This window comes from Prunus persica, chromosome G2 (genome assembly GCF_000346465.2).
Source record: "Prunus persica cultivar Lovell chromosome G2, Prunus_persica_NCBIv2, whole genome shotgun sequence".
Taxonomy (NCBI): domain Eukaryota; kingdom Viridiplantae; phylum Streptophyta; class Magnoliopsida; order Rosales; family Rosaceae; genus Prunus; species Prunus persica.
In genome coordinates, this window is record NC_034010.1 from 2,764,040 (window position 1) to 2,789,069 (window position 25,030).

Consider the following 25,030-nt stretch of genomic DNA (forward strand, 5'->3'; position numbering starts at 1 on the left):
TAGGCTTGAGTGGCCTGGGCCCCCCTTACCATCTTCTCACCTCTTTGACTGTATAAAGAGTATAGTATAGATTGCACAAAAATTCCATAGTTTTAAGCTTGTGGCCCCTCAAATATCAAATTCTACGTCCGCCACTGAATATAATGAAATATCAAAAATTAGTTGCCAAACTCTAGAATTTTTATTTTTCATGGATGTGATGTGACTCGTAGCTAGCATGCATAGAAGTGATCCTTTCTCATCTGATGCTACGGCATTAAGTCAATGTATGTTATGAATTCATTGATCCTCTACATCTTCTCCTTTTCATTTCCGTCCCATATTGCAAACTTTACGTATTACAGTCACAAAAATATGTATATATTGCAGAACTCACGCACTACAAAGGTGGTTTAGAGAAAGAAAATTTGAAAAATAGAATCGGGTTAAAAACTCTATAAAATCATAGCACGCCTCTTCACTTGTGACGTCTTTGGTACCTAATAACAAGCATATTCTGATATCATATTAGAAAGTGAGCATCCAACTCAAAACCTATTGATAATGAACGTAGAAGTCCAAAATCTTTTAAACTGTTCAGCTAAGATTTTATCCTATATATGATCAATGTGGGATATCCTCAACAATATAAAAGGCATAAGCTAAGGAAACTAACACTCACGCATGTAATTGCCACCTCTCCAAGTGTTCTTGAAAGCGATATCCAACGAAAGGATGAAATTCACATGCGAACTTATAAAGAGTACATATCCATCTAGTTGCCAAACCTTAAAAAGAAATGTTTTGACAACAACATAAAAAAACCCTAATAGAAATGTTTTTTTTTTCCTATTAAAAGAAAAAAGAAAAGAAAAGGGAAAAAGGATCTGACCCCTAGTATATGCATATATAGAGTGATCCTTTTTCTAAAGCCGTGGGCTAGCTCATGCTCATGATCACTACTTCTTATTTGATGCTACCTACGGCTACCATCAAATCAATTAATACGTTATGAATTCATTCATTATTGACAGATGTATAGATCTTCTCCTTTTCATGAAAACTACTGCATGCATAATTGACAATTACTACTCAGTCTAACTCGATTAAATTTACATGCACGTGTGAAATTACTACATGAATTTTTAATTTTTACTATTAATCACCTGAACTTTGTATATAAAGTGTTGCAATTCACCACCGATGTCTAAGTCAGTTAAAATTCTTTGAAGAGTTTGTAAACTGAACCTAATTTTCTACTCTCTTTTTTTTTTTTTTTCTTTTTCACAAAGTGAATAAAGATTTCATTAGCTGGTACTATAACTTGAAGTAGCTGCTCAGGCAACTTAGATGATAACCTTTATCCCATTGACTTCAACTCATGAAAGGCGTGTGATTTGAGCATTTGTGAAAAGAAACAAGGGAAGCCAGCCAGAGCCAAATTGATTTTTTTACTTGACTTGAGCATCCTGAAACAGACTGGGGAAAAAGGTTGCCTAATTCAATAGCACTTATGCAGTTCAAACTTTGAATGTCATTTTCTAAAAACTAATAATATAAGAAGATTCCCACAAGTCTCGAATGGAAGACTAAAAGTTGCCTCAACCTCTGGACAATTTCTAGCCTAAGAAATTCAGTGGTGGGTGGAGGGAGGGAGCCACATTGATGGTTTTGTATTTTTATTTTTTGCATAGAACATAAGCATATAATCATAATATTTTAATTAGTTTTTATTTGAAGTTACTGCTGTTTGAATGAAGAAAATAAAAGTTTATATATACGAAAAATAGAATAGAACCAGCAGAAGTAAAAGCTAGACATGATAAATTCTTTTAGTCAAGATAGCAATTAATTAAGGACTTGAAATAATATATTTGGATTTGAGTAGTTTTGTTGTAAATTGTTTCATTGGTATTAATAATGGAAAAACAGTATATATTTTGTACAGAAAATTTGTAATTTTGCCCTTTAGAGCCGAGAATGTTAGTTAAAGAATTGAAGGAAGTTGAGGTTTCACCTCAAAATCAATTAGCAATCCCAACATCTTATAAGTCCATAATTGGTGTCAGAACCAGGTTTACCACACAATTGGGCCCAAATCCAAAGAAAGGCCGACCTATAGGCTAGATTAAGATGATTGGTGTTGTGTATGGACATAATATCAAGTCATTGAATACTGGTAGTTGAGTGAAGCCGCCTCAAAGGAAGGAAATGATGACTACCACTGGGCCAATGTCAATAGAGTGGGCTGATGAGAATGTTTAGTACGGAAGCATGGTGGAATGTTAGGACTCAAGATCCCACATCAGAAAAATAGCATATCCTAGAGTGGTTTAAGAGCTCATGGCTATCCTTTCCTTATTACAAGCCGATTTTTAGGAGCAAGTTACCCATGGGTTCTTACTAATTGATATACTACGGTCTCATACTATAAGGAAAGTTAAATTTTCACCCAGAAATCAATTGATAATGTTAGGAAAATACTCTTAACAAGAACAACGTCTAGAATTGTGAATGACTTGTTTTTTTTAATAGTATCTCCACTTTGAAACGTTCTCTTTGACCTAAATATCAAAATCTAGCTCTCCAACACACAATTATTCGTTCGTTAATAAATAATTGAATTTGTCGGCCGCATATCTCATATAGTTCTCATGAAATCCACGTGGGGCATCTAATTAAGATCGGTTAGGTCGAACTCCAATGTCCAATGTTGGGAGGGCATGCCTGAAAGGTCCAACTCCAATGGCCAAATGGTGGAAGACAGATTCATTATAATTCCTTTGAAGCAAGAAAGTAGTGCAGAGTCTAGAAAGGTTGAATGTATGGGAGGAGGGGCTTTGGAAGTCTTGACCTTCTTATTTATTATTATTATTATTGTGTGCAGCTCTCTCTTTGCCTCTTGGTGAAAATGACTTTGGAAAAAAAATGGTCCAATGTACGTGAACATCTTATTAAAGGAAAAGAAATCAAACACATATATGATGTCTTTCCATGTTAACATAGAATTGAGCCTGCCGTAATTTTGGAATTACAATTTACAAAACAGCTTCCTTGTCTAGAATGATTGCTTACAAGCGATTCTTATTTCAGTGGAATTTGATGGACTTCGTTTTCTTTCCCTATTACATAATTAAAGTTACTTTGTCTTTTGGTGCCTTGTAGTTCTAGAAACGATGTCAAATTAATGGTTCACTAAAATAATGATCTCATGTCAAATACCAATATTTATTCAATAATGTATTTTATAGTAATGTATACTCGTTGCTCACCACGTATTATAGTTTTGTGTCAACTTGTAGGTCAGGCATTGGGCTTAGAATTGTCAGCCATTCCTTTAGGCTTTCGTTCTTTTTAGGTCAGGTCCCTTTCCTTTGGGTAGCATTCTTTCAGTTTGAGTGGCTCTTGGGCTTTTGGAGACATCAGCCAGCACCCTCTAAAATATGTAAATTGCAAGTTTTAAATACGGAGGCTAGAATGAGGGATTTTTAACGAGGGGGTCTTTAATAGCCGTTCGATCTAGTGCAAAGTTATTATTGGACTGTTGGATTGAACCCCCTTATTGTAACCCCTCAACATAGCCCCTCATTATAGAAGCTCTCCGTCTTATTCTGAGATGTGGTGGTGTTCTTCTTGTTATATATGACTTGATGAAAGCGGCTTAAACATAATACAGGTAGCTTCCATTTTGAAGCTATTCTAACAATCATTTCTCCAACTGAGCGAGGTTGCAAATTTCAAATGAAGTTACATGGCATTCAAGCTCACAACTAACGATTTAATAATCCTGTGATCAGGTTGCTTAAGTCAGTATGTATAAGTAAAGTTTAAGGTAAGGTGTTATTTATCTATGCAGTAATGAACCTATATATGGTTAAAGGACTGAAAATGTTCATCCACTTAGTTAACTTGTAATTACAAATTAACTTCAGCAATCCAAACCAAATACACTAACCAGACTAATCTGTCTTTAATTCCACTGAAATCATCATCTAAAAGCAGTTTGTCTATCCCAATCGAAGCTTCGATCCTTTGCCGTCTGTTTTAATCTTAAAGGGCTTGGAAGGCCCTTCATGCTTGGAGATCTTTGCTGGATACTACTACACTTGCCCAATATTTTTCCAGTGCTGCTAATTGGGACTTCACTGGTGATAGAAGATATAAGAGAGATGTTGTTCTTGCATGGTGAATAGCTCTCAGAGTAAGTATCTAAACTGCCTGCCCTTAACTTAGGGGAGCTTAGAGACCTTGCTTTTGCCTTGGCAGATTTTGTTGCAGCCATGTAAGTTGGAACAACAGGAGAGCTTGTGAAGGAATTCTCATCTCCCAATGAACACTGCTTTCTGTGGTATGAAGATCTTCTTGGTACAAACACCGGAGAATCCATTCCTTCAATCTGAATCTTTTGTCTTTGGAAGTTTCTCAGCCTAAGTTGTTTTCCTCCAAATTCTTCTTTACGCTTTGCATTCAAATCCAAAACCGTGTCCAAGTCCTCAAGTTCTTTGCTTTTAGAAAGTTGTGTATCTACCCATTGGTCCAACCAGTATCTCCATCTTCCATTTACCTTGTTTCTCTCTGATTCTGCTGACTTCTGCAAAATGTTTTTGCTGACAACTTAGTAGGAGAAGCTATTTTTGAGCAGAGATAAAGAATGAACCAAAGATTTTAAAGTAGAGGAACTTACCCGATGGGTATACGAGTATTCCCTTATTCGTTCTCTCTTAAGCATAGCTTCTTTCTTGCTTAGAAACAAGGCCTCTGCCTCTTCCTTTGAAATGAGGCTGCCATCCCACCTTCTTTGACTGTTTGAGTCCATCTAAAAGTTTCAAAGATTTCATCATATGTCACATTGTGCAAAGAAAATTGTACTTAAAAGACACTGGTTATGTAAATTTTCAAATAGAAGCCTGCAGCCTATACTTTTCCACAAGAAAGATTGTCCTAAATGGAGAAAAGGTGTTCTTTTTCTTTTGTATGTTTCCATCATAAGAACCTCTTTCCAAACTTACCCTTATTATCTTGTCTCTCAAACTTTGGAACTGATTATGTTCATCGCAATGGGGAGCGTCTTCGATCGTTTGGAATCTCCTAGCGCAGGCATGTGATTGGATATTTATTATGGATTGCAAGCACTTGAGTGTAGTCATTGCTTGACGTCTCACAGCCCGTCCTCGAATAATCGCTTGAAGCTTCACTATTCCCTTTAGTGCTCTCAAAGCCTTCTTTGCCTGCAATTTTCTCCCACAAAACTTGTAACAATGATAAGTCTAATAAACTGATCTTTGCAGGATATGAGAAATAACTTACAATAATATAGTTTGTAGACTTCATCTAGTAATTTTACTTTCATGCCAGAAATGGTACCTTGCTGAAAATAAATGAGTAATTAAGAGGAAAAAAAACACAAAATGCTACCAAAATTCTCAGATAAGCATAAACATAGCCATGATGACAGGGTTGTCAATATGTACATATTGTTTCATGGAATTTTTGTACCAATTCAAACCACCCCAGTGAAAGCAAAAATTGATTGAAATTTTGGCAAGAGAGAGAGAAGAGCCTGAATAAACTCACAAGGTAGCCTCTAAAGGCAGTTTGTATTTTCACAGCTGCAGATTCTTGTACTTGTCTCTCACATTGATGTGCCAACTTAGTGGCCTCATTTTGAGCAATATTGATTGACAATGATTTTTCCTTCTCCAAACATTTCTCAGAAGACTGTGGGGTGCCAGTGAGCCTCACAACCTCAGCAGCAGCATGAGCTGCTGCAGCAGTGCTGGCAATAGCCACAGTCAGAGCATGCCTGTTCTGTTCTTCCTCTGCCTCATTTTGTGCCCTTTGTTTTAATGGTGATGGTGGTGATGGTGCAGTTAATGAGGTTAGTCTTTTGATCTTAAGCTTTCCAAAAATCCATTTCCTTCTCTTCTCCTTCTAAAAGTAATTGATCAAATTAGGATAGGGACTTCAAAGTGAAATGAACAAAATAGCAGAAGAAGAAGAATGATTTGCTTACATTTTTTTGCTTTGACTGTGTCTCTGAAACAAAGAACCTCTTCACTATATTGAACCAGCTCCTCTTTGCCATTGCAGAAACAAGAAATCACATCATGCTATGGGCAACATATGAAGCTGGTTTTGCAAAACCAATTTGCACAAAATAGTCAAGAAAACAATAATAAATTAAGTTAATTAACTTTTACATCATTACTTGAAACAGTTATCAAAAATCCTAAATTCAATGCAGATATTTTGTAAGATCTAAACAGCATCTTACCCATCTCCTGAAATCGAGTGATCCGTGTATCTATAAAACCCGAATTCACAGCATCAGCAACTTTCAGCTCTTGGGAATTTGGATGCAACTTTTATAAAGTTCAGGAAAGAAGATCACTTGGACTTCACTCAAGTTAATAATCTCATATAGAAAAGAATAGTTTATTGGGAAACTGAATCACAAACTCTAAGAAGGTTGTTAAGTTTCCAAATTTGATAACAATCCTGAGGGGGTATGTTTGTTGTTTGTCAATTCAGCTATTCACATTTTTCTTCCTCTTGTTCATGATGAGTTCTTCTGTTCAATATGTGTGGGTGGGTCTAAGCATAGCAATTGTACTGGAAAAAGTTAGAGCTGCTTTGTGTTCAGGGAAGGAGCCTCAAAATGAATTATGAGAAATACTTTTGATGGGGCCTTCTCATCTTTCTGCAACCCCCAATCTTTCTTTAACTGCAGCAGACATGTTCAAATGTCTGATGGGAATCAAATTACTCAACTATCCCCTTCCTCCAGTTGAATAAGTAATAATACCATGCAACAGCAGTCCATCATGGATGATGAAGACACTGCTTGGTGATGGTGATTTTCTCCAATAAGATTGCATAAGTTTTCTGCTGATGAATTCTCTATCCTTGGTTGGATCTGTGTTGTTCATCTATGGTTAAGATTCAATGGTACTGAATTTATGCATGCTGCATTTTTTTAAAGTGGTAAAAAATGACAGCTCATTTGCTGAAATGGAGACCTTGGATATTTATTTTTCATTGTTGACTGGAAACCTTGATCCATACTTTTTTTGTTGGCATGAGTAAAATCCTAGTCAGTGACACAGTGTTGTGTTGTGTTGTGACAATTAGTTCAACAATCTGGGACCTCTAGGTTAAAGAGAGATTGTACCACAGGCAACTACTCTGATGTTGTACATTTGTGACTTGAGTTAAAGTCTTCAATAAAATAATGTATAGATATAGACTGTTTCCCATAATCCACACAACACTATAGAGAGAGAGAGAGAGAGAGAGAGAGAGAGAGAGAGAGAGAGAGATTAATTATTGAGGGAAGTGGGGGAGTCACAATGTGCAAGAGAAGAGAGAATGTGGAGGGAAGACAGCTGTTGAAGGGCCCAAAGAGAGGAATTGTCATATTTATATTCTCATCTCATGCATCTTTTACAAAAAAAGTCATAAAGATAAATGATTTTTCTTCCCCATCTAGAAAACCAATTAATATTCTTTTAAAAAAAGAAATAAATTAGAAAAATTAAAATATCACTTACTATTTTTTAATTTGTTATGTGTAGTTTTTTTTTCTCAATAGTACATGAAAAATACTAATAAAATACATAAACAATACGTATATTATTGTGAAATATGTAAAAATACGTGTATTATTAGTGAAAAATACACATATATACATGTATAATAAACGAATAATATGTTTAGTTCTATTTGATTCTTATACGAAAAACAAAAAGTACAAATGTATAATACATTTCTTGACCTCCTCCTCCTATGATCCTATCCACTTTTCACAAGTCATAGGTTTTAATTACTTTGTATAATTATGTCTTTCATTATGAGCTCCCTCTTTTGTTTTCCGGCTTAAAGTAGGATAGACAAACGAAAGTCACACATGGATAATTTAATGTAGGTGATAAAGCAAGAAAAAAGCCAGCTATTTCATTTTAACTTTTTTATTTATTGAATTATTAGAATAGGATTATCAAAAATCTATAAATGCATTGATCCTTAATCGATATTTTTCTCGAGCACTAAATGAAGGTACTTTGCAATGTAATCGTCACATCTAAGCATTTTTTTTTTTTTAACCAAGAAAGTCCAAAAAAGTAAACAATAACTTGAAGTCTTCATTTATTTCCATGTTTTCAGATCTATGGAAATGATTGAATTTGTAAGTTAGGTTAAAGATCTTGTCTTTACCCAATCTTTTCGTATTTGGTCACAACACCAGGAAACACAAAAGGTAATGTGGTAGGATGTGAATGAACAAATTGATGTGAAAAAGAGGGAAAAAAAAATAAAAAAAATACTCATCAAAAGAAATGAAGGAGAGACTTAAAAATGGTCCCAATGATACCTTCCAAATAAAAAGTTCCAACCATACCTTTGAAGAAAAAAAAAAGAAGAAAAAGAAATGGGTCCAATGAAAGACACGGCTGCAATTTAATCATCTAAATTCTTCATTATTTAGTGCACATAAATAAAACATGACATCAATACCTTTCAAAATCCATACGCTCCTTTTTGAATTAGAAGAAAAAATCTTCTTCTAGAGCGTAGTTTGAAGTCTAAGCTACAAGTGGGACTACTTGAAAGGTACAAGGACAAGGCTGACATAGCCTAAATGTTGTTTACCACATTTACAAGGTACTTGTAGTTTCAATTTTATCAATTTTATCTTTGTAATTTGAATTTCAAGCAATTCAAGGACAACTCTCTCTCTCTCCCCCCTCCAAAAAAAAAAAAAAACCTCTCCTCCTGACCTAAACCCAAAAACAAAACCAAACATTAAGACTGAAAAGTCACACTATTTTTTATTCAAGATTGGAGGTAATGGACTTTGAGACTTGAAAACATAAGAAAAGCTACATGAGGGGTTGTTGGGGTGGCTTTAGGAGTGGTTGGGGAGGGGCTACACGAATGGACCGAAATTTCCCTCTATGTGAACATAAATTATAATAATTTAACAAAAACTAAGGATTGTCCTTAAATTGCTTGGAATTCAAAACTTCAAGGACAAAATTTATCAAAGGGACCTTGATCGTAAAAATGATTAACTACGAGCCCATTTGATAACCATTTCAATTTTTGTTTTTAGTTTTCATTTTTTGTGTTAGAGTATAGAGGAAAAAGACAGAATGGAAGTGAGAATGAGAGTGGAGATGAGATTGAGAGGGAAGATGGGAGGAGATGATGGGAGGGATGAGTAACCAAAGTGAAAACAAAAACTAAAAATTGAAATCTATTTCAAATTGTTTTCACTTTCAAGTTTTTGTTTTCACTTTTATTACTCATTCCTCTCATCCTCTCTCTCAATCTCATCCTCACTCTAATTTTTCTCCAAACTCTAGCACAAAAAATAAAAATTGAAAATGAAAATTGAAATGATTATCAAACGAGCCCTACATAAACAAAAATGATTTTTTTACCGTAAAGATAAATTATCTCACAATTCAAACTCAATATATTTTTAAATATAAAACATTGTCCCACATTCGACATGGCTTGATGAACTGAGCCACATTGGACTTAAATGGACCAACTCATCGGCTGAGCTTGGTTTATAAACATTGTCCCAAGCCCTACCTGATAAAAAAAAATGGGGTCAAACTATATTTAGTTTTGGCTCATTGGGTTGGACTAACCTTCTTTAACTCGTGAGTCGCGACCCGCAGAACTCGTGAGTCGCGACCCGCAGGCCAACTGATAGTCTCTTCCTATCATAAATTTACAAGAATTTTATAATGAGGGCCTTATTTAAAGTCCTTAGATGAGACCCTATCTCTTAATCGTTGAATCAAATTAATTAATTATTAAATTAAATTAATTAAATTAATCCAACAATTACGAAATAAGACCTCATCTAATGCCCTATAGAATGACTCCACAAACTTACATAGCCTATATTATCAAATTGTTGGGTTCATTTAGAAACTCCCAGCTTAAGCTGAAAACTTCAAATTCGGCTAGGCCCAATGGACACCATCAACCTAAAACTTGGGCCTGAATAGTGGATCGAGTTGAGCACGAGTTCCGCCATTTACGCTGTCTAAACCTCAGTCAGTCTGCCGCCCGCCAACTTCAACAGTATTTGACTCTCTCTCTCTCTGTGGTAAAAGTAAAGCTTTGTTTTTTATCTCACAAAATCTCCTGTAGTAGTTTCGAAAGCTTCATTCTCTCTCTTTATCTCTCTATGAAGTGTCGGGAATTGCGCAAATGGGCAATTGGAGACATCGTCCCCCTCGTAGAATCTACCGTCAAGAAAAGCTTCCAAGCGTATACCCTCTACCATATCACCCCGAACCTCCTCCCCCTTCAGGTAATTTTCTGTCTTTCTTTGTTTTATGAACTTGTTTACTATCAATTTGAATTGGGTTCTTCTTGAATTGTTGGTTTGTAGGTTTTTCTTGATGTGTTTTATCTGAATTCTTTATATGGCACATGTTCTAGTTGTTCCAATTTTTCCCCTTTTATCAAATCCTTTTTACTTTTTCAGTAAATGGTTCCTAAGAAAATACCAAAGCTTATAAACACTTAGATATTTTAGATTGTTTATTTGTTCAGCAGAGAAACTTACTGAGAATTCCAGGCGGGTATTATAACAGTCTGGGGAGCAATGCTAGAAAGCACCTATTTATAAGACACTCGTTAGGATTGAAGACTGATAATTGGATATAGATACCTTATTATGGTCTACTTTGATTGGCTTATCGTGAAATAGAACTACATTTGTTTGTGCCCATCATTTATTACTTCTTCATGTGCTTTGGTGCATTCAAAATGCACAGAGTTTGCATGCTTTAATTGGTCAGGTTACTTCCGTCGTGTATGTTAAACCCATTAGCCTATTTGTTCACCCATTTCACTATCTTGAGTGTGCTACTTTATCTTCGGAATGCCTTTCCTATTGACAGCAGATTTACATGTGAGAAAATAGTGCTGAAGCCATGTCTAATACCCTTTTCATATTGTAGATTACTAAATTTAAATTGGTCTCCTAAAGTTAAACTTTGCAGAAGAGGATTAAATTTTTTTTTTTTCTGTGTAGTTTTGTGTTTTATGTACATTTTACAGAGCCAGCTAATTCGTTTTCTTTGTTACCTATGGAATTTTTTTTCGTTATTTCAATTTTCGGTAGGCTTTCAGTTCCATTTATAATTCATTTTGAACAAAATAAGAAACCTTAACATAACTAATTTTGTCTCAAGCATTGTGAGGTTTCTATGATAATTGCTTAGACTCTGGAAATTGTTCAAATAGGAGTCGCTTATCATCTGCATCATATCGTTAGTCCTAGATTGTTAAAGATGTGAGTTCTGTACTTTCCTTTTTCCTTTTCATATTATTTTGGTTGGTCATGTGGCTTATCTCTTATTATTATTATTATTAGTTTTTTATGTTCACATGACGTATGGGGCATTAATTCCGCGTCTTGGTAATCTCATCATTGTTGAAAGAGTCATTCTAGTGGAATCTTACTTACTTTTTTACTTTTTTTCGTTTTTTCATTTGTAGGGTTTTGTAAGGATGGTATACCTTATTGGGAAAAGCAATTCTGCACTTTGGTTGGGTCCATACCATGGTGGAAGGTAGCAGATGCCAAGAGGTATATGTATGGAAATAGTAATGTACTCAATTGGAACGATTCAGCTGGTGAGGAGGCATTTCAAAATGCAAAACAGCGCTTTTGGGCGGACATCAATGGCCTCTCCTGTGACATCTCTTTGCCTGATCCAAGTATTTATATTGATGAAATAGATTGGTACCCTCTTATTGATCCCGAACTCATGAAGGAAGTGGATTGTGAGTACTTTGCTCCTGATGAGGAAGAAGGGAATGGCAAGTTCGGGCGAAGAAACAAGAACACAAAATATTCAGCTGTTGTTCCTCCGGATGGACATAACAGGGTTCCAAATAACAGCAGAAATCCTTGGGAATGTGACAACATTCAGGGTAGTGGAGATTTGAAAAACACAGTTCAGGGCAGGAACCAGTGGAATACTAATGGTGACAACCCTTGGGAAAGTGGAAGTACTCAGGGCAATGGAAGTATGGAGAAGAATGCATGGGAAGATAGCAGGGATAAGTCATGGGGATGGAACCAGATGGGAGATAATATCACTCTGTCAAAGGGTTGGGATAATGATGTTAAACCTTGGGAAGGTGGCTGTCAGGGTGTTGCGTCTGTGGAAGGTAATAGATGGGTTGATCCAATATGTAAGTCTTGGGGCTACAACCAGCAGGAGTCAAAGAATGTGGATCATAGTGAGAATCGTTGGGAGGGCGGTCCTAGTCAAAACAATAAATCTCTAAAAGATAGAGGGTGGAGAGATCGTGGAGGAGATGAGTGGGGTTGGAAACAGTGGGGGAGCCAGAATAACCAGAAAAATAATTTGGATTTTAGGATAGTAAACAGTGGTTCGGGAGCTAGGAACCAGGGTGGCCATAAGAGGGAACGTCCTCACGAGTATATATCAGGCTATAAAAGCTCAAGATTTCAAGGGAGTGATTATCAAACAGGTAATTGCTGGAGTAGGGGAAATAATAGAAAGAGGGTCAGTTTTGCCCGAGTGTGATAGAGAATGGGGCATCGGTATATGTAATGGCCTCAAACCGTCTATCCTTGTAGTCAATAGAAGCAGATTTGCAGGCATGATATACTATCATATTATTTCTGTTATCTATCTCCTATAGGCAGTGTGTAATTTTGTTCTTCCAGAGTGCAATTTGATTGATATAGTTTGGGGGCCTTTAATTTTAATGGACACTCAACGTTTGCGGCATTTATCATTGTAGAATTTCTTGAACTGAATGTAATGTTACCCCTGCTTTCCAGAAAGAAGTGAGACTTGTAGTGTTGACTGGATAAGCTCACAATATTAAATTGAATGCGAAAGTTAATAAAAAAAAAACTGTCATATTGGTGTGTCCAGTTTTCTGTTTATAACTTCCCATAAGTGGTGTATGTTTGTGCTTGTGCTATTGTGTGTTTCCTTCCCATATTTTATGGTTCCAAGTTTTTCTCTCATCCTATGATGTGGGGATTGCTCGAGTTCAAGTCAATGTTCTCTGCTTATGAATATCAGTCTCTTTAGCAATGAGATTTGGGCTCGATTTTGGGCCTCCTAAAAGGATCTACTAAATTCAATATAACTCTTACTATTCACCCCTCAAAAAATAGAAAAAGTTAACAAAATAATAATTTTTTTTTTCAAATAGAAATTAATATTTATACACATGGTATCATCATCAAGCTAATATAATAATCAAATCAAATCGTCATCAGGCTATACATAAATATTTTTTTTTTAAAAAAAACCCCCTATAATAATAGCATTGATACTCTATGTAGCTCAAGTTCAAATCTAAACAAATAGTCAAACAGAAATTAAACAAAATATATGGGATCTCAAGTTATGAAATATCTTTTTTGAACATGCACATTAGAACCACATTTCAACTATTATAAGAAGTAATAATCTTCAAAGCATTTAATACAATGGACTCATTCATAAAAATAGAGTAATTAAATGCAGCTCAAGTAAATTTTCTTACCTCTCGATTTTGGATGTGAAATTGAGATTTTGAGGAAGAAAGGGGTGGAATAAAATCTTGAGATTGATCGATTGTTTGAGATCGAGAAAGGAAGAGTGGCTTAGAAGAAGGGAAATGTTAAGGTTGATTGAGGCAAAGACGCTGAAAAGAAGAGAAAATTTGAAAGAGCGGCTGGTCTGAAAGAGATGGAATGAAAAGAGGCAACAAACGGAAGAGGAGAAGATGCCTTTAGGGTTCGTAAACCTTTCGATTTATGTTTTTTTTTTTAAATATAGAAAGGAAACTCGAACTTGGAACATTTTTAAACAAAATAGAGAGACAAAAAAAATAAAATAAATAAATAAGGGATCGCATCCTTTTGATCCCCACGTCATTTTGCCTCTATTCTCATATTTTCCCACACCGAGGACATTGAACATATTTTTTTGAACAACCAAGGGCAACCATCAATTTTAATGTCAAAGAGCTGTAACTGCACATTTTTAAAAAAAATGTTGAGTCCTATAACATTTTACTGTTACTGCACAATGAAGACTGTCGAGTGTAGAGACACTTTATTATTATTGCACAAAAGAGACTATTGAGTGCAGAAACACTCCAGGGAGGGAAAAAAGGAAACTAACAAAACATTTGAAGGGAAAAAAAATCGCAATAGTAAGACATGATACAATGAGCCTGGTAAGTGAGAAGAAAATATCAAAACATGTGACAAAAGGCAATGATAAGGTAATATGGTTATATAAGGTAGATAACGGTAATTTGGAATAATAACAAATGAATGCGTTACCAGCAATACACATAAAAAATGATCGGATTGAGCACATGAATTTTTTTTGGGTATTATTATCTCATTAACAAATCAAAATCTTATTTTTATTAGAAAAAAAGTAAACTATTTCTTGAAATGTTAATACATTTGGAAAATACACCTCATTCCCTTTGAAAATAGGAGGGAAGGAAAATCTTCAATGGCCTATGTATCTGAACGTTATTCAATTGAGGAAGGTGGGAATAACATAACCTAGTCAATCGGTTTTGCCTTCCTCCTACCCAATCCGTAGCTTCATTAGCTCATTTTTCTCTCTTCTTCTACACTGGTTTTCTTGCAAAGTATTCACACAAATAAATATTTTGGAGCTGTTGTGACAACAATTGTTTCCCATATGTTGAGATCCAATTATTGCCAATATTTTGGAGCAGGTCGAATTGATGTCTGACAAATATGTTGATGTATAAAATATTATCAAATCCATTCTAATTCCCACAAAATAAAAAGGAAATACCCGTCAACATAGTGGGTTTGGAAACGATAAGTTTCCTTCATGATTATTTCATCTTCTACCTTAAACTTTGACAAAATGTGAATGTTTTTCTCAATTTCTTCCTTCAACATATCTTGAATTTAGCGAGTTATCCAATCTTAAGCACCAAACATAGTTGTAGTGATAGGTAGAGGTGGAAGCGAGTAGAAAATATGCGAGAAAGCTTGAAAATTTAGTCTTGGAGCGTTAAGAAAAAACATCTCATGCTGTGCTCGTTCAATCCAATTTTTAGTTTACTTTAATCCTCAAATTAGCTTCGAAACTGAAACTTATACACAGTCTGGTTTTAGTTTGATTTTCATATTAGTAGATTTGGATTTAAACAAAGAAGTAAAATTAAACATAACCGGTCCTGTATTGAATTTTTGAACTCTATTTTGTCAAGTGGAAAGAATTTTAGAAAGACTGAAAGAGAGTAAAAGGGGCAGACCCAAATTGTAAAATGCCACCTCAGTCCCCACCCCCTAAACCCCAAAACTTCACCTTCTTCCACGGCCACCGCAAACCCTCACAGAACCGCCCTAGAGTCCGCGGCGGCCTCTTCTCCAACCGCGTCTCCCTCCCAAACCGCAGATACCCCATCGCCGCCCCCCAACCTCAGCCCTTCGAACTCTCCAAATGGGATCCACACCTCCCCCAATCCTCGCCGTCCACTTCATCATCCAACCCTGCTGACACGACACTCCTCTCATTTCTCTCCCCTATCGCGCGCTTCATTCTCGATGCGTTCCGCAAGAACCAGAACCACTGGGGCCCACCAGTCGTCTCGGAGCTCCGAAAGCTCCGCCGGGTTACGCCCGACCTCGTCGCCGAGGTGCTCAAGGTCCAAAACGACCCCGTCTCCGCTTCCAAGTTCTTCCACTGGGCAGGTAAGCAAAAGGGTTTCAAGCACACTTATGCTTCCTACAATGCCTTGGCCTATTGTCTGAACAGGTCCAACCGGTTCCGGTCCGCGGACCAAGTCCCAGAGTTGATGGACTCGCAGGGCAAACCGCCCAGCGAGAAACAGTTTGAGATTCTCATCAGAATGCACTCCGATGCCAATAGAGGTCTTAGGGTTTATTACGTGTATGAAAAAATGAAGAAATTTGGGGTTAAACCCAGGGTTTTCTTGTACAATAGGATCATGGATGCATTAGTGAAGTCGGGTTATTTGGATTTGGCATTATCGGTTTACGAAGACTTTAGGGGTGATGGGCTGGTCGAGGAGAGTGTTACTTTTATGATCTTGATAAAGGGTCTTTGTAAAATGGGAAGAATGGATGAAATGTTGCAGCTTTTGGAGAGAATGAGGGTGAATTTGTGTAAACCGGACGTGTTTGCATACACGGCAATGGTTAAGGTTTTGATTTCAGAGGGGAACTTGGACGGCTGTTTGAGGGTTTGGGAGGAAATGAAGAGAGATAGGGTAGGGGCAGACGTTATGGCATATGCAACTCTGGTTACGGGTCTGTGTAAGGGAGGGAGGGTGGAGAAAGGATACAAGTTGTTTAGGGAGATGAAGGTTAAGGGTTTCCTGATTGATAGAGCTATTTACGGGGTGTTGATTGAGGGGTTCGTGGCAGACAGGAAGGTTGGAGCGGCATGTGATTTGTTGAAGGATTTGATGGATTCAGGGTATAGGGCAGATTTGGGGATATATAATTCTCTTATTGAGGGTTTATGTAATGCGAAGCGGGTTGACAAAGCTTATAAGATTTTCCGAGTTACAGTTCAAGAGGGTCTTCAGCCAGATTTTGCTACGGTGAATCCCATTTTGGTGTCTTATGCTGAGATGAGAAGAATGGATAACTTTTGCGATATGCTTGCAGAGATGGAGAAATTTGATTTTCCTGTTATTGATGATCTTTCAAAATTCTTTTCCTTTATGGTAGGAAAGGAGGATGGAGTACCGTTAGCTTTGGAAGTGTTTGGGGAGTTGAAGGTTAAAGGTTATTATAGTGTTGGAATCTACAATATCCTTATGGGATCCCTCCACAAATCTGGGAAAGTGAAGAAAGCATTGTCTCTCTTTAATGAAATGAAGGATGTGGATTTGCAGCCCGATGCGTCTACTTATAGCATTGCAATTATGTGTTTTGTTGAAGATGAGGACATCCATGAGGCTTGTGCCTCTCATAATAAGATAATTGAGATGTCTTGTGTTCCTTCTATCTCTGCTTACTGTTCTCTTGCAAGAGGTCTTTGCAAAGTTGGCGAGATTGATACAGTTATGCTGCTTGTTCGTGACTGCTTAGCCAGTGTGACAAGTGGGCCCATGGAATTCAAGTATTCTCTTACCATTCTCCATGCATGTAAATCTAATAATGCTGAGAAGGTGATTGAAGTACTAAACGAGATGATGCAGCAGGGTTGTCCTCTGGATGATGTTATATACTCTGCTATAATCTCTGGCATGTGTAAGCATGGAACAATAGAGGAGGCAATGAAGATATTTTCTAATTTGAAAGAGCGCAAACTTTTAACAGAAGCCAACATGTTTGTGTATGATGAAGTATTAATTGAACACGTGAAGAAGAAGACGGCAGATCTGGTGGTGTCAGGATTGAAGTTTTTTGGTTTAGAATCCAAGTTGAAAGCAAAGGGTTGTAAACTGCTGTCGGGATGAATTATGAAGCCAGGTACTGAATTCACTGGTTATTTGGCTTTTAACATGTTTAATATGTATGAGATAGTCCATAACCCATTGGAGAGTACGTACCTTCTGTTGCAATTTGCTTTTAATGCATGAAGTTGTATCGGGTGAACACTGCAATTAAGATCTGTATGTATTTGTGGTTGTAGTCTTCAGAGTGGCAGATGGTGCACCTTTCCAGGGTAGTGTTATGAGGCTTCATATCAGCGGGCATCATGAGTGGGGTTTGTTTTTTCAGTGTCTCATAACTTCTCCAACAGGTCAGTTTAGTTCTCTAAAGCCTTGTGTTAAACCTAGTGAGATCCTTTATTGTCAATTAATGTGCTTTAGCAAGCTGATTCTTGTTTTTTTTTTCTAGCTAGATTGTGCTTTAGCTCGGCATATTTTGGAAAAGAATCAAGAATATTTTGTTTATCAGATATTAAGTGCAAAGAGGTGTTAAAGTTATCTTCAAGTTACCAATAACGGAAGTCTCAAACGGCCGAGATGATGGGTTGAAAAAGTTTCAGGGCAGCAGAGAGGCCCTCGTATGGATGTGGATGGGGAGGCTGATTCTTGATATATGTGGAGAAGAAAACCTAGTTCATAACTTCCATTCTGTGTACAGGTCTAAGCCGTTTACATGGTTATCTGTCTTCCAGTAACCAAGTCTATCAATCAAATTATTGTTGTTCTTGTAATAAAGTCTATGAGGGTTGATATTCCATTGATAGCAGGGGGAGATATTTTTCTCAAGGCAAACTCCAAGTTCCCATTTCAATGACAGTGATGGGCTGAACATGCAGGAGTTAATGTTTCCTAAGTTTTTTTGCAGTAGGTCAAAGATGACAGATCTGAAATGTTCATAATATGTGGGAGAAATGGAGTCTGCAATGCCAATTTCATGTAATCCGCAATATTCAAGGCGACTTTTGAGTTTTGGCATAGTAGATTTATTTCATGAACCTTTTCTACTTTGTATTCTGTATCTTGAAATAAATTATAAAAAAAAATTCAGAATTGACAATAATTTCAATTACGACGATTCGAAATTTAAAGAAATCATTCTATTGATCTATACGAGTCCTGTAAAATCCTTCAGGTGGGATTGTCACTTCTGCTAGCAACCAAGAACATGCTTATCGGAAACACTAACAGCAAAACCTCCTCTGCCTATTATACAAACTCTATATATTCATACCATATTTCTTTTTACAAACAAAAGAAACACAACGCATGCACTCTAATTCTCAAGGAAGGAAGAGAAGGTGCCATTAGGCTCGAAGGCTATCGGCGCAACATTCTAATGTCAATACTCATTTGACATACAAAATTGTCAAAGCCTATTAAGTTTCCCTGCATCCCCTTCTTTCCCTTACATTCAAAGAATCACCATTCACGACGGCACGCTGATCTGAAATATAAAACTAAACCTTACCAAGCAGCAAAAAGAAAGTCTAGACTTCCCTTTTGGGTCGGTTACGCGTTCGTGGAAGGGCAGGTTTTTCTTCTATAGGCATGTCAACTTCATCATCCTCATCAGTTTCCCTGATCGCTTGGTTAATTGCAATCTACATCAACAATACAAGCATTATGACCTACTTACAAAAATATAGAGAGAAAAAAAGAAACACATGCGCGCATACGAAAATATAAGCAGTCAGGACAATGACAATTGCAGCAGGTTTTCCATATTTCTTGTGGCATAATTTTCTTCAAAGGCTAATTATAATGTGAGACCAACAAAAGTCAAGCTGTGAAGAACAGACATGCTATCCCATGAATTAACAGTTACTATAATCGCAAATGTAATAAATAATTTGCTTGGCAGACCACAAGTATCTGGGACAATGCTTTGTTGATTGAGTTTCCAGAATCTGGTAGTTCATAAACATAACAACTAATTGGAGAAAAAGAAAAAGAACATAGCAAACAAACAGATTATGATCTATTTTTAGCAGTACTTGCAAAACTCTCACTTTCCAGTCCCTCCTGTTTACCTTGGGGTTCCGAAGATAGTTTTTTACATTAACGAAAAGAGGAAAACATATGATTGTTCCCATTACAATATGGAATCAATACTCAAATATTTGAATCATGTCATCATGGGATGGCTTCAAAGAAATATAAGAAAACAAAGATAAAGTCTTCTGTCAAAACAGCAGCAGAAGATATATTGTCCCTAATACTATATTAGGGATAAAGCACAGAAAAATGATAAATATCTTAATTTTAAACCGAGTATTCTTTTTAAGGCACATCTCTAAGAACATGCCATTGGAGTTGCATAACATGTCTCTAAGAACATGCCATCAGACAATGCCAGATATAACCGAAATCATGATTTAAAACAAAATTGAGATTATATGTGAATGTGAACATACATTTTATATTTCAGAGGAACATGTGGATAAAAGCTCCTAATTTTCGCTATTGTTCCATTTCGGGGTGATTACGACATCAAAATTTAAACATAATGAGAAAACTACTATAGAACATTTATACACTACATATTGTGCGCTGTTAGAAAACAGAGTACATAAGAGAAAAAAAAAACATCTTGACAGAGCAAAGTGACACCATACATTAAATCCATTTGAACTTCAACTAATATAAAACTGATGGGAAAACATTGAAGGCTTGCCTAGCAGTTCAATTGCCACTTTATATTCTATATGAAAGAAATCATTGGCAATCTTGTTCATTCCAATCACCACAAAAACGAAAATAAAAATAAAAACACTTGCAATCTTCAACAAAACCCAAAACCCACATGAACTTTAACATCTCAGAAGCATTAAGCCGCATGCAAATAAAGACAAAAACCCAGTTGCAGAAATTTCACAAACCTCTTCAAGAAATTCTTCGTCGAGCTTATCGGCGATTCTCATGGAGGTGAAGACAGTGACAGCGATCAGAGAGAGTGGCATAACGAATGCGAACACGTACTGGTTCGTGGTGGGACCGGCACGTGTCACCACCGTTAGGCCTCTGGCTTGCCGGCTGGAAAATCGAGTCGCCGGCGATATGGGCACGTGCGGGGGGTTGAGTAGAGCACGTGAGGACGGGGCTGGTGGAGAGAGAGTGAGAGAGGCTGTGTTGGAGATGAGAAGCCTTGCCATGATATGGTAGCAGCTTAGCTTTTCCGCTCGGAGTGGATAATGTTATCATTTCGCTTTTATAAAATCACTGCGGGTCACGTTAACATTGTCTATTTTGTTGTTTTTTTAATTTATAATTTTTATAATTTTTAATTATTTATTTAGAGAAAGACAATAGATTGTATTTATACGCTCAGACGTCAGTCACAAATGTCATACGGAGGAGTCCACCGGCAACAATAAGTGCACAATGTGTACTTCCATTGATATGCACATAGGACCAAAGAAACTCCGGTGTAAAAGCATCAAGGTTAGTGTTAGGACTCAAAATCCCACATTGGAAAAATAAGCATATCTTAGAGTAGTTTAAGAGCTTATGGGCACTCTTCCCTTACAAGCCATTTTTTAGGGACAAGTTCTATCTAAGAGTTCTTAACATTTGGTATCAGAGCCTCGTTTCACCACGCAACTGGGCCCAATTCCACGACAGAGATGACTTATAGGCTAAATTAAGATGACCAGCGTTATCTATGGGCATAATATTGAGTCATGAATACCTATAGTTGAGTATGAAATCGTGGTGGAGTGTTAGGACTCAAGATCCCACATTGAAAAAATAACATATTCTAAAGTGGTTTAAGAACTCATGGACATGGGGCAGATGCAACTTTTCCTTCTCATCTTTCTTGTTTTTTGTCGTATTTAAAGAAGAAATCCCTTTTGTTTTTTTTTTTTTTTGGGGGTATAAGTAGTTTTTTGTTTTAAATTTTTTTTATTGACAAAGAAGGTGATTCCAACACAAGAACGAAACAATTAGATTTAGAACTAATTAGTTCCACTAGGTTTTAATTGAGTCTATGCACTTAACCATCAAACCGTAGTAGTAATCATATCTCCATTTTCATAACAATAATGTTTGACACCTTGTATTTTCAACTATAACCCATCTCTTTAGCTTAACCCTTTGAAAGTCAATTTTTCTCAACTACAACTCATCTCATTATTGTTTGAATAAATTTTTTTTTTTTTCTAAATAAAATCCGATGACTATGATCTAACTCAGCAAGTTACTTAATCAAGCGCAAAATCAAATTTCTTGTACGTTTTGGAGAATTCAATACCTTCCATGTCTTCATCAACCATCATGTTTCTCAATAAGTTTTTTATGAACTAATTTCTTTTACTAAGGCTACGATTATCAACATGTTGTTGGAAAGATACTCTATTTACCATTATATTAATTTGAGCGATATTGTCTACTTGCAATTAATCACATTATCTACCCATTACTCCATAAAAAAATAAAAATAAATAAATGAAGAAAAATTGCTACCTCCTCTTTCACGCCAATAACTCCCCCTTTTTTTCCCTTTCACTTTAGGCCGTGTTCGGTATCATTTTCACTGCCCGTTCTCTGTTTTCATTTCCTGTTTTCTGGCAAAAACTTGTTGGTGGAATGTTTTTGTTTTCCCTGAAAATATTTTTCAAAAACAAATCCAATTCATGAACAAAAGTTGAAAACGATATTATGTTGTTTTCATTTTCAACGTTTTCGTTTTCAGTCCATACGATAATTCATTTTTTCCATCTCTCTTTCTCCAATCAACATCGATTCTTGTCTTTGAAATTTTCCATAGCTATTCTTCTTCTTCTGAAATCTCTGAAATCTTGATTTACTTATCAAGCACCAGACCAAAAAAAAAAAAAAAAAAAAAAAAATTCAACTGAGGAGCACAACTGTGGAAACCCATCTCCCCTGATCCAAACCCATTGTCTAGTTTGCCGCACCGGCACCTCCAAAGCACGATCACCACCAAAGCAATCGAACCATAACTGCCACAAACCCAGTTGAACCACTATCACCACCCAATCGAACCACCACCAACCATTAACAAATGAAAACAGAGAGAGGATGGGTATGAAGAGAGAAGAAGAGGAGGAAGAATCAGAGAGAGGAAGAAGAAAAGAAAAAATAAGAGAGGAAGAAGAAGAAAAGAAAAAATTAAGGGAGGAAGAAGAAGAGAAAGAATCATATAGAGGAAGAAGAAGAGAAGAGAAAAGATAGAAAAAGGAAGAAACAAAGAAAAAAGAAAGTCTGGGAAGGAATAGAAGAAGAAAAAAGGAAAAGAGAAAGAAAAAGAGAAAAAAGAAAGGCACGGGCCTGGGAAGGAAGGAAAGGAAGAAAGAAAGAGAAAAAGAAAAAAGAAATGAGATAAGATAGTTTGTCTTTAAAAAAAATATTAGAATTTTTTATTTGTTAAATTATAAATTTTTTTTATTGTTTATAAATTTTTGTCTTTGAAAAATAGCAGATTTTTTTTATTAAAAAAAACTGAAATTAGCAAAAATACAATTGAAAATAAGTCACATATTATTATTTTCAAATTGTAGTACCAGACACGTTTTTATTGTTTTTGTTTTCTAATTAATCTACCAGACACATTTTCATTTCCTGAAAATGCAAATTTGTTTTCTTGTTTTCATTCTCTGAAAATATTCTCAAAAAACACACTCCGAAAACGTTACCAGACGGGCCCTTATTGTCTTGTTTTGCACAATCTGCCTCTTTTTTTCCACACCTCTCACATTTGTCAACATCTACTAGGGATTAGGTCTTGAAAATCAGTTGAGAAAGAGTCACTGCTGCCATAATTGCAACAGAAGCAGTGGCCCATCCTGGCGCCCAGTTTCTTTATTGAGCTCCTTGACTTGGTTATACAGCATAAGCCTCGTATTAGAGCAACTCCACTCATAAGGGTTAAATCTAAGGCAAGGGCAAGCAAGGGCTGCTACTATTCACATGAATAGTGGCAGCCTTGCCATTTGTGGTTCCACCCATGAGAGCACTGGCAGCGCAAGACCCAACCCGGGTAGAAGGGCCCCCAGGCGAGCCCAACACAGCTCCAGCGCGAGGAAGAGAGCCCGGGCAGCTGCTGGGTCCCACGAGCCCGGGCAGGCCCAAGGGCAACTTCAGCCTGGGCTTCAGCCCGAGTTGGATGACGTCATGCTGACGTCATCCCTGACAGCAACCAACTGTAACAAGCCACGTGTCGCGCCAGGGACGCTCCGATGGATTTTTTTTCCAGAAATCCGACGGTCCTCGTTTTTTTTGCTAAAAAAATTGCAAAAAAATTCTGAAAAATTCTGAAATTTTTTTTAAAAAATACCAAAAAATTATGTATTTTTTCCCTATAAATACCTAACCATTTTATTTACTTTCCACACAAAATCTTCATACAATTCTTCTCCATCCCCAATATTTTTTACTCTCCACTCACATTATTCACTTTCCTCACCAATTCTCCACACAAACTATTCTTCTTCCAATATTTCTTACTCTTCACTCACATTTTTCACTTCCCACACCAATTCTCCATACAAACTCTTCTCCTTCCAATATTTTTTATCCTCCACTCACATTTTTCTACTACTTTCCATTTGTAGAAAGAAAAAAAAAATCTTATCTGAAATATGAGATTATAATTTTTTTAAAATATCTGAAAATCTTATCTGACATGGGACACGTGGTACAATTTTAGAGGGTGAAAATGTTATATGAAATCTGAGATTATAATTTTTTTTAATGAATATCCGAAAATTTTATCTGGAATAAGACACGTGGCAATCGAGATTCTCATCCGAAAATCTTTTCTTAAAACAATGGACACGTGACAACCAAAAATATTATCCGAAAATTTAATTACAAAAGATTATCAAAATTAATGGTTTAAAGTATTAAAAAAATAGGAAATAAAGTACAATGAATAGTATTTGCCCTAGACTTGCCCTAGACTTAGCCCTCATGGGTGGAACCACAAATGGCAAGGCTGCCACTATTCATGTGAATAGTGACAGCCCTTGCTTGCCCTTGCCTTAGACTTTGCCCTTAGGGGTGGAGTTGCTCTGAAGGCTAAGTCTAGGGCAAGTCTAAGGCAAATACTATTCATTGTACTTTATTTCCTATTTTTTTATACTTTAAACCATTAATTTTGATAATCTTTTGTAATTAAATTTTCGGATAATATTTTTGGTTGTCACGTGTCCATTATTTTTCAGAAAAGATTTTCGGATGAGAATCTCAATTACCACGTGTCTTATTCCAGATAAAATTTTCGGATATTCATTAAAAAAAAATTATAATCTCAGATTTCAAATAACATTTTCACCTTCTAAAATTGTGCCACGTGTCCCATGTCTGATAAGATTTTCAGATATTTAAAAAAAATTATAATCTCATATTTCAGATAAGATTTTCACCCTCTAAAATTGTGCCACGTGTCATCTCTGTCAGATAAGATTTTCAGATATTTTTAAAAAATTATAATCTCAGATTTCAGATAAGATTTTCATCCTCTAAAATTGTGCCACGTATCATCTCTATCTTCTGAATCACTCTATAAAACTACACCATCAACTCATACCTCTCACACCATCTCTTATCTATT

The 25,030-nt window shown here is 36.2% G+C and overlaps 4 protein-coding genes across 6 annotated transcripts; 2 read left to right on the forward strand and 2 right to left on the reverse strand.

The window, feature by feature from the left end:
- LOC18785551 (protein IQ-DOMAIN 14) lies at positions 3,795-6,760 on the reverse strand. 2 transcript variants are annotated; one of them, XM_007219393.2, is made up of 6 exons: positions 6,254-6,760; positions 5,993-6,108; positions 5,554-5,907; positions 4,989-5,207; positions 4,664-4,795; positions 3,795-4,570 (listed from the first exon to the last, which is right to left on the reverse strand). In XM_007219393.2, the coding sequence occupies exons 2-6, from the start codon at positions 6,062-6,064 to the stop codon at positions 3,968-3,970; spliced, it is 1,380 nt and encodes a 459-aa protein (XP_007219455.1). In that variant the 5' UTR covers positions 6,065-6,108; positions 6,254-6,760; the 3' UTR covers positions 3,795-3,967. The 2 variants fall into 2 exon arrangements, with proteins under 2 accessions (XP_007219455.1, XP_020414243.1); XM_020558654.1 differs by having other exon boundaries at positions 5,554-5,910; positions 6,254-6,757.
- LOC18786004 (bifunctional endo-1,4-beta-xylanase XylA) lies at positions 10,098-12,894 on the forward strand. The gene is made up of 2 exons (XM_020556984.1): positions 10,098-10,312; positions 11,509-12,894. The coding sequence occupies exons 1-2, from the start codon at positions 10,210-10,212 to the stop codon at positions 12,567-12,569; spliced, it is 1,164 nt and encodes a 387-aa protein (XP_020412573.1). The 5' UTR covers positions 10,098-10,209; the 3' UTR covers positions 12,570-12,894.
- Positions 15,228-18,508, forward strand: LOC18784856 (pentatricopeptide repeat-containing protein At4g20740). 2 transcript variants are annotated; one of them, XM_007220672.2, is made up of 3 exons: positions 15,228-17,491; positions 17,655-17,765; positions 17,864-18,508. In XM_007220672.2, the coding sequence occupies exon 1, from the start codon at positions 15,313-15,315 to the stop codon at positions 17,476-17,478; it is 2,166 nt and encodes a 721-aa protein (XP_007220734.1). In that variant the 5' UTR covers positions 15,228-15,312; the 3' UTR covers positions 17,479-17,491; positions 17,655-17,765; positions 17,864-18,508. The 2 variants fall into 2 exon arrangements, with proteins under 2 accessions (XP_007220734.1, XP_020412572.1); XM_020556983.1 differs by having other exon boundaries at positions 17,868-18,508.
- LOC18787273 lies at positions 18,608-20,772 on the reverse strand. Its single transcript, XM_007220900.2, has 2 exons — positions 20,334-20,772; positions 18,608-19,055 (listed from the first exon to the last, which is right to left on the reverse strand). The coding sequence occupies exons 1-2, from the start codon at positions 20,604-20,606 to the stop codon at positions 18,942-18,944; spliced, it is 387 nt and encodes a 128-aa protein (XP_007220962.2). The 5' UTR covers positions 20,607-20,772; the 3' UTR covers positions 18,608-18,941.